This window comes from Sinocyclocheilus rhinocerous, unplaced genomic scaffold (assembly GCF_001515625.1).
Source record: "Sinocyclocheilus rhinocerous isolate Xijiao unplaced genomic scaffold, SAMN03320098_v1.1 scaffold348, whole genome shotgun sequence".
NCBI classification, from domain to species: Eukaryota; Metazoa; Chordata; class Actinopteri; order Cypriniformes; family Cyprinidae; genus Sinocyclocheilus; species Sinocyclocheilus rhinocerous.
The window spans coordinates 1005264-1015417 of record NW_015635025.1 but is presented as its reverse complement, the minus strand read 5'-3'; the positions used below and the strand labels follow the sequence as shown (position 1 = coordinate 1015417).

General features: G+C 38.4%; 1 protein-coding gene across 1 annotated transcript in view; it reads left to right on the top strand.

The window, feature by feature from the left end:
• Positions 1-2870: 2870 nt before the first annotated feature.
• LOC107746153 (highly divergent homeobox) overlaps positions 2871-10154 on the top strand; it is a 15065-nt gene continuing 7781 nt past the window's right edge. Inside the window, 5 exon segments of the mRNA XM_074560199.1 lie at positions 2871-2949; positions 4312-4537; positions 4926-5072; positions 6723-7714; positions 8349-8550. Of these exon segments, the coding sequence (XP_074416300.1) occupies positions 4502-4537; positions 4926-5072; positions 6723-7714; positions 8349-8550 (1377 nt within the window). The 5' untranslated portion in view covers positions 2871-2949; positions 4312-4501.

The following is a 10154-nucleotide window of genomic DNA, read 5'->3' as shown; positions in this document are numbered from 1 at the left end:
AACATAGAAGGGACGTTTGATTGAGTCTCAAGGGATTCTGGGAATTTAAATTAGAATTTAGACAGTTGGAGTTTGAATAGTCTTGGCTCATCTGAACATTCCGTCAATGTAAGTCTATGGGATTTTTATGATTTTTAATCTTCAGTTTTATGAAAACTATAAGTCGGATCCGTCTGAAAAGATATAGCACACTAAGTGAGATCAGTCTGAAGAGTTGGGCTGAGTTTGGTGGTTCTAGCTTGAAAGCTCTAGGAGGAGTAGCGTTCAGAAATTTTAGTCTCATAAGAATAATAATAAGAAGCTTAAATAGCAGATCAGTAGGTTGGCTTTCTCAAGCCAACCCAATAAATATGGTGATTATTAATGTTGAGATATGTTCGCTCAAAATGTGTTATTATTTTGTTTTTGAACAAACCAGAAAGCATGTAGAAAATGTTATAAAGAGCTTGAAAAAGTCAAGTGTCTAAATGACACTCAATTCAATTACACTAAATGTTTATATTGAGTTCGTCAGTTCAGTTCAGCTACTCGCTGATCAGCAGTTCTTTCGCTTGTCTGGCTTAGCAGTCAAAAATAAATCAAAACTGAAGAGTTTTTATTTAAAAAAAATGTCACATAATTCACATAATACATTTTCTTGGTTAAAATTTGCGGTAGATTATAATAAAGATAGAATTCAGTTTCTTTACACAAATCTGTAAAGAAAGGGATTAATATCTTCATTATACACTACACCTACAGACAGAAATGCAATTTTAGAGTTATCGTCCAGCAACCCTGAAAAAAACACTTGTCAATTACTCAGTTCATGAGGATGAAAATGCTAAAGAAAAAAAACTATATTGACTAAACTCAAAGAACACAAATATACTAATCTAAAAGGGTGGCGGGGTAAATCTATTACAGACCTTATTTTTTGCACTATACTCTTAGAGCAATTAATATTAAGGATGTTATATTGAAATGTCCTTAAAAATGAGCCAACATTGAATGGCATGTAGGGAGACATTACTTATAAAAGGGCAAGGAAAACCTGTCCTGTTTCCTAAAGGCATGAAAGTCTTGAAGGGTTTCGGCGTTGCTGACGGTGTCAAATAGTTGCTGATGATTGTCACGATCTGCACAGGAACACAAAGATTGAGGATCCAAACGCAGTTTATTTAAGGAAAATCCAAAGCCGTAGTCAATAAAAACAGGCACAAGGTCATACACAGGGCTGTCAGTGTAAACAATCCCAAACAGGGCAGAACACTCAGACAAACCAGGCAAAGATCAAACCCACGATACAGGGAACCAGGACAAGAGAGCAGAGAACTGAGTGTGACAAACACAAGACTAAGCAATGAATGACTGAAGGAACAGGGTTTATATAGGCACAGACTGAGAAGCAAACAATCAGGTATAATGAGGATTATGGGGCACAATACATAATAGAATGTACTGGAATATATGAGACATGTCTCTCTGACAATAGTGCAGCCTGTGAGTGACTGAGACAACAAACTGTCCTCAACAGCTCTTATTACAGAATAAAACACTGTGTGTGCATCATAGCAGCTGTTTTTCACCACAAGTGTTGCTGGGTCCCTCTTGTTTGTCTTCAGCATTTGCAATTTAAAAAGTCATGTTTGTATAAGAGATCAGTCTTTAACACTCACTTTATTGGAATTTTATTCAGACATTTATATAAAAACGTGGAAAACTAGATTTTAAATGCCACAAAACATTCCATATATGAAATTATGGAACAAAGCCCCCCCCCTTTAACAACAACTAAGAAAGAATTTATTATTTTCATTCAAATGGGATTTCCTGGGTTTCCTGATATCATATAATATAAGACAAAAATCTCATGCACTTAAATACACAGATATTAAAATTAATTTATGCAATACATTTTTTTGCATTGCCTGTTAAGAATAGGTAACAATATACAGTATGCTTAAAAATAAAATTTTCTCAGAAAAATAAACTTTTGCGCCTAAACATTTACATAGGAGGCCTTCCAAATCTATCCAAAACATTTTTCTGTAAATGCAATTAAAGAAATAAGTGGACAACATCCACAAATAATCACGCCCAACATCCACATCAGTACAAAACCTTAGTAAAAGTGTTTTAACAGGGTACACCAAGATGGAGGATTTCAAAATGTACTTCTCTCACCTTATTTGCTATGCAGTATTTTTAGGCAGCACCATGCATATTTCCACTCAATGCACTCAAATGTAGAATGCCAATATGTTTTAGAAGATACTGGGCTATGTTCTGTAAGTAACTTCCTAATAAAGTAATTATTCCATCTCCTATCAGTAATAGCATCTCCTCTAACCCTCTGTGGTATGGAGTTGCCACATGGCAAGAATTAATTTCTACTTATTTGCTTATTATTCTAAAAATATATATATGCATGAGTTCCGAGTAGCCTATATACTGCAAGTCTAAAAGAAATGTGCATATAAATAGAAAAGAGAATCTTAATTTGATAGAAAAACTTATTTTTTGACCATTTCCCATTGTGGTACAGCGTTGCCATATAGCAATCCGAAAAAAAAATGTTTTTTTCTTTTTTCTTCAAAAATCTGTTTTGATTTGTATAATTTAAGCTATTTCATGTAATAAAATCTTATTTTAAAAAATATATATATTTCATGGTTAGAACATAATGCATACCACAGAGGGTTAATTGCAATATCAATATATACACAGATATATACTCAGATTAATAATGTATTCTCGTCTCCTCTGATCATCAGCAGCAGCAGCGGTGGGCGGGGCTGAGCGAGTCACGCCGATGATTCTGCGCCTCCATTGGCTCGTGTCAGCCCTGACGTCACGATCATGATTAAAATTGATGATCGGACGTTTTGATTTCATTGTCTAGTGAGGGGATTGGTAAAGAAATCTGCTGAATTCGAGGGGTTCGTTGATTCCCGTACTCTACCAAAGGTATCTCTCCCGTTTCATCTCCTCAGCAGTATTATACGAACGGCTAATGTCATACATTTAGACCAGCATCGCTTATAAAATAATAATAATAATAATAATAAAAGTTTCGCGCGGTGGCTTTGGCTCCCGGGCCTGTCTCGTCGCCTCGGGAATTTCTCTCCTTTTGTTTACCGCTTCGTGACGCCTTTTATTGAGTTTGTAACCGCAACGGATGAGCCGCGGCGGGGGTTAGCTGCTCGAGATGTCGCTATTATTATGATTATAATCACACGTATTTTCTGCACATTCATCTCTGACCCGATGGATCCGAGGAGCTGATGGTTGAGCAGGATCTGTGTGTGTTTGTAATGGCGCGGGATGGAGACTTTAGCACCGCTGCTAAACTGCATCAGCACCGCTACACTTCACAACAAACACCGCTAGCACTGCATTGTTCTGCTCAACTCTATCCATAGAATTACAGCAGGCTGACGGAATGTAACTTACATTTCACTACACGTTGTGATGAAAGTCACGTCTCCTCACACAATCTGTCATGTTTCTGTCATCTGCTTCTTTGAATGGCAATACTAAGCTTTATTATAACAACAACAACAGCTGTAGTAAATATGGCAGGGATTATGATTACCATGACCAGTGATTAAAGTTTTTTTTTATTTTTTTTTTTATAAGCAAATGATAATATATTATGTGGAAAACTCCATTTTAATATTTCAGACTCTAATAATCAGGGAGTCAGAGCTCAGGCATGTCTGGGAATGGATAAAAGTTTGAATATAATACTAATAATTAGGGCTGTAACGATACAAAAATGCAACAATATGCATGGTGGATAGTGACAATATGTATTGTGTACAATTCACCCGAAATGAAAATTACTCAGTGAGAAAAAATTCAAGTTTACAGAGTTTTAGTGTCATTGCTACATTAAACTACTATATATAATGTTGAATATAATGTATAAATAATGCAATGGGGGAATATTTGTGTGTCCTGTTAAGCTACCAGTAAAAAGTGGCCTACATTATTTTAAATATATCTAGCCAGTGACTAGATATTCTGTATTTTTTTTTGTAGCTTCAGAATCATGAATATTTTTATTCTGGAGTCACCATTGTCCTGTGCATTGAGTGACCAGCACCGAGTCCAAGCATATTAATTTCCACCCCAATTTAATACCAAATCTAGCATTTTAATCAACAGTACATTGTCTGTTAACCTTTTACCATGTGTCTTGGGAGTATCCCAGTAATATTGTATTGTGAGTTCAGTGTCGTGATATGTATTGAATCCTGACAGGCATCGTTACTCCCCTACCACTAATAATGCTAGTAATTTAATTATTGTTATTGTCTTTTTCAGCTCTGCGGGGTCTGGCCTGGAGCGAGCAGAACGTGTGTGTTTCAACATCCTCCAAACACAGCGTAAGAGCAGCTAAACGTGTCACGATGGCTGGATGCTGGTGTGAATAGACGGTGTGTTTCTGCTGTATGCTGAGATTAACAGTAGCTGAAGCTGATTCCTGGGGTCTCTCAGCGCATCCATCAGAGGGATGGAAAAATGGCTGGAAAAGAGGAGCATTCACACTGTGAGTATGCATTATCAGACCGGCTCTAAGCCTTTCACATCACACTGCGTTCAGTGGCACAATACAATATTCAACAAACACTTTGGATGATTTGGATGGAAACCCAGCCACTGTTTCAAGGGTATAGACACAAAACATGTGACGTGATTTTATGGTAAGATGAGGCTGGTGGCGCAGAACTGGAGCAAACTCCACATTCATCATCCCATCACTACAACCTGCAATAATAGATGTGGTTTCACCAGATCATTCATGCAAGCTCTTTAACAAAACTTATGCAAACATTATGCCACGGATGATAACATGGCTTTGCATATTGTAATAAGATGTTCCTAGCTGTGCAGTACTGTTGTTTCATTTCTGTGCATGACGTTCTCCTGTCTTACAGATGAACCTGCGGTCTGTATTCACCGCCGAGCAGCAGCGGATCCTGGAGCGCTATTATGAGAGCGGCATGACCAATCAGAGCAAGAGCTGCTTCCAGCTCATCCTGCAGTGTGCTCAAGAGACCAAACTAGACTTCAGCGTGGTTAGAGTAAGCCTGCTCGTTTTATTTGGCTATTGCTACAAATATACCCCAGCGACTTAAGACTGCTTTTGTGCTCCAGGGTCACATTTAGCATTTGTTTTCAGATTATTTAGTGATTGAGCATCATGAGTTTTTCAGTGACTGATACCCATAAAAGGCAGGATGATAATTAAATGTAAACTAATTTTATATGTGAACAATGTTTACTCAAAATTCACCAAAACATGAAAATGTGCATTAAAAGTGATGAATCTAGCAGTAGATAGTGAAACTGTTACACATGCAAAACATCACTTCTGTTAATGGGTCGAGTGCGCTTGGTGATCGGTCAGTGCAGATAATTACAAAATGGCCAAGTTTGTAGACAAATAAACAGGGATGCGTTAAGAGGAACGATCATGACCCGGATGTGAACTGGGGTCTTTTGGTGAAAACCCTAAAACAGCTTCAAAAATGAGAATTAAAACCATTTTACAACTTGTTTAAAGTAAGCTTCATATTTCATTGCTATTAAATTCTTCATTGTAAGTCCCTCAGTGGCAGCACAGGGCTACAGCAGAGGGGGACATTTTCAGTGAATTAGGACTTAAAAATTAGTCTTTTAAGTCTCTGTTAATAGCTTGAAGGTCATCTTTATACTAGTACATTTCTAAACACTGACAGAATGCACTTTTAGAAGATAAATAAGGGATAATGTACATTATTTAGCGATGACAACAGGCTGGCTGTAGATTATCCTGCTTATTACATGGCTAATAATAATTGAACACAACGTTTTGATTTGACTTTTTAGTAGCTTATTAGTATTTTATTATAAAACGGAGAGTTCCGGTGCTTGATTCTGATTGGCTGAGCCGCGTTCGAAGCTGTTGTAAATTACTCTACAAAGTAACATACACCTTTGTTTACATTTGTCTGTTGCTCGGCAACCACTTTGTTGCAACCACAACTGATTCTGAGGAGCTACATTGTTTGGTGGAAGAATACTGTTTTTATTAATATCATTACACTTTATTTGTTTTATTTTATTTTTTTGAAACTTAACTACGTATATGGAATAACCATTTTATAAAAGCAATAAACCCTGTGAAGCCGTGGTTTACAGTGAATTTATAACAGTGGTGTTTTAGGGGGTCTAACAACGCCCCTTAGCTGTTATAAATTCACTGTAAACCACGGCTTCACGGGGCTTATTGCTTTATTACCTCACTTGTAACGGTTCCTAGCGAGCGGCTTTTAGTCTAGTCGAACAAACAAGTCCAAACAAGCAAACATGTTAGTAATGGATGTTTTAAAGTCCTCCCGCTTACTACACGATTAGTCAGTATAAAAATAAAGGCCAACTAAAGAATTACATTGGCATGGCACGCTGATTTGAGTTTGAAATTGTTTAAAAATCGTATTTTTTTTATATTATCTTAAAGTTTGTGCTAAGAGAAACGAATCTGTTCAATCTGCTCTTCATGCTAAGCCTGTATTTCAGTGGCACGGGCTTCTACTTTCACGGTTCCTTAGTTGCCAGTTTGGAGCTGGGCAGCACTTTAGTTGTGTGGAAAAAAAGGACACTGTTTAAAAATCCTCCTTTTCTGGTGGAATGGATCCACTTCTTCAAACCCAGCCTCATGGCCGTGCATTTCTCTACGTTTGTCTCTTTAGACATGGGTAGGGAACAAACGTCGGAAGCTGGCGTCTAAGGCCGATCAGAACGGTGCTGCTGCTCACGCTCTGTCCCATCAGCATGTTTCTTGTGCATCTGCCGGCTCGGTGCTGACGGCTGAGATGGGGGCCATGCGGAGCATTCAGCGCGGCCCCCCGGTGACCCACCTCCTCCCTCCGCAGGCCTCGTCCTCCTCATCCTCCTCTTCTCCATCATCTTCCTCCCCGCTCAGCGACGTGATTCTGACAGGCATTTACGCCAGCTGCTTCAATGCTGCTACTCACAATAGGACAGGGATGAAATCATTGCCCACACACTCAGAAATAGAGCCGGCCGCTCACGATTCTGCGAACGCAGCAATGCATCGCACCACCATCGCAGCCGGCATGCATCGGAGAGCCCCCATCATCCCCGCTCAAGTGCAGCTCAAGTGCAGCCAGACGCTCAAACCCTTCACCTCCAGAGACTCCGCCGGAATCGCTCCCAGTTGGGCCGAACAGTGCAGAACCTCCCAGCGTCCGTCATGGCCTCAGACGTCCCCACAGAAACCAGCCCCGGCGCATCGCGGCCCCGCAGACGCTCAGATTCAGCATGTTTTCACCCGGTCAGACCCGGCGGGGAGGAAGACGAGGCCGGTCGAGGCGTCGGAGGTGTTCTCGATCGCGATGGAGACGGCTGACGCTGATGACGAGTACGCCAGAGAAGAGGAGCTGGCTAACATGGCGCTGCAGATGCAATGCAGTAAAGGCTGTGTGGATGGTAGGCGGAGCTCCAGCACAGCTTCCTCTTCCTTGATTGACAGCCCGGGACTCACCTGTGCGCTCAACCCCTCAAACTCTGCTCTCTTTGGAGAGAAAGGAAGTCAAACCAGCAGCTCCTCACTGAGCAGAACACCCTCCCCCAGCAGCTTCCCATTAAAACTGCTCTCGCTGACATCTTCCAGAATCCCCTGTCTCAAGGTAAGCCACAAATTACATTTTATCATTACACAGTGATTCTGTGAAATGAGAATGAACCACAGTGAACCACAACTGATTCTGAGGAACTACGTTGTTTGGTGGAAGAATACTGTTTTTATTAATATCATTACACTTTATTTGCTCTGTTTTATTTTGTGAAACCTAACTACGTATATGGAATAACCGTTTTATAAAAGCAATAAGCCCCGTGAAGCCATGGTTTACAGTGAATTTATAACAGCTAAGGGGTGTTGTTAGGCACGACGCGAAGCAGAGTTAACCCCCTTAGCTGTTATAAATTCACTGTAAACCACGGCTTCACGGGGCTTATTGCTTTAATGAATGAAGGCTAGCATCACTGATATTTGTGCACCAGTTTATGGGGATAAAATGAGTAATTATAGCTATTCAACATTACACTATAATAGAAAGCCAAATCTATTTCATCATATATAATAATTACAGAACATTAAAAAGTATTATAACAACTTCAAGTGAACTTAAAACAACATTCACATGAAGCTGTTATGATAAAATGTCACATTTGTGTTTGGTGATGTCTCTTTCTCAGGAATTATTTTGCGCATTCCTTTTAAAAAAAAATAAAAAAAACATAAATTAGTAATAAGTTAACTAATAGCTAATAACAAATAGTTAAAGGGATAGTTCACCCAAACCTGTGTGAGTTCCTTTCTTCTGTTGAACACAAAACAAGATATTTTGAAAGGACAGGACGCAGTTTAGCGTCAGAGACCTGTACACGCTGAAGCGCTACTGGGATAAAGGCATGACCAGCCTGGGCTCTCTGTGCAAAGAGAAGATCTCAATGGCAGCCAGTGAACTCAGTGTGGACACTGAAATCATCAAGGTCAGGAGTCTGGACAGTTTTCTTCACTTTTTTATAACTAAAATACGCTGCGTAATACAGTGGCACAAATATGATTGTTTTTGCCCTGATGTAACTAATATAACATTTTCCCCTCGTGAACGTAGTTTAATTATTCATAATTCTAAAAAGGAAGCATTATCTTACAGTAACCCGATTCCCTAAGTAGTATTTGTTTCTCTGACCGATATGACATTCGACTGTTAAGTAGATGCAACATCACAGAAAAGAAAAAAACGTCTTCATCTGAATGTGCATCATGCCAGTGGTATTTATCAAAACTACTGCTCATTACTTTACATGGCACGTTTCCTCTAGGGATAAAGCCTCAGACTTTTGATGAAAATAATGTCACACTATTGAGAGAATATTTTCTTTATATGTATTTAAGTATACTATTGATACAAAAATGTGACAAAATATAACACCAGGAAGCAGCACGCAGGTAAAATGATGAGTCTCAGTGGTTTTCAGTCAGATTGTCTTTGTCTCTAACTTACTGTCTGCTTGCTGTTTTAGTTTTTTGTTGAATGTATTTCTTATGGTTAGATCTAAGAGTCATTCTAAAATTTAGGGTACATTTCATTTCCATTGATGAAAATTGTATTTTTTTCATTAAGGGAAAACATATAATCTCACACAAATACTTTGTCCATCCTATGCAATTACCTTAATGTCCATTAAATTACTTTTTTTTTTTTTTTTTTAAGTGTAGTTTTTGAAGTGAGTGGGACTTAAATTCAACATTTATTATATTTATTTCTAAAATATAAATACTTTTTTTTTTTTAAATCAAGTTGAAATTGAACTTTAAGAAAATTTTCATGTGTCCAAGTCCATGTAAGTCCTGTCAACTAAAAATGGTTCATCATCATCACACCATGCGACCGGTTTTATGTTATGTTATTTTTTGTGATGGACATTTTGAACATATAATTATATAAGTCCTCTCATCCCCCCCAATATTGTATCTACAGTAAGCTATTGTCAAGGAGTATATTATCGACCTTCAGTTATGTTGGGTGCATTGTTATGGTTCGCAATATTTTTATGATTTTAATTCAAATATACATTCAAATTTTAGGTTAACCTAAAAAAAGCAACTGAATCTAATGAGTTACCCTGTAGAGCCGTCTCATGACCATACTGTGTGACTGTCCACTGATGAGGAGTTGTTTGCCACACATTGGCTTTTAGCATAATTTAACCTTCTATGTGTCAGAGGAGACTAGGATGTGTGTGTGTGTGTGCATGAGCTAACAATTTATGCAGCAGTTAACAATGTGTCTTATTTAATTTTAAAACTAGAACGCTGCTTCTCACATCCTTTAATGATTGCGCTTGGCAACTAGCAGATACACTGATGAAATATATTAACTGATATTACCGATATTCATTTTGAGAAAGCATATTTGTTTTTACTAATAAGCAGTATCGGTAAGAGTAGTAATACCGTTAAAACCTTAACGATACCCATCCCTAGTTATGACAGTCAGCACGATAAAACTCTCTCTCCAAGATGATATATTTATAATACTTGATGTGTAGATAAAGGTCTGGGGATTCGCATAAAATGACATCTTGCT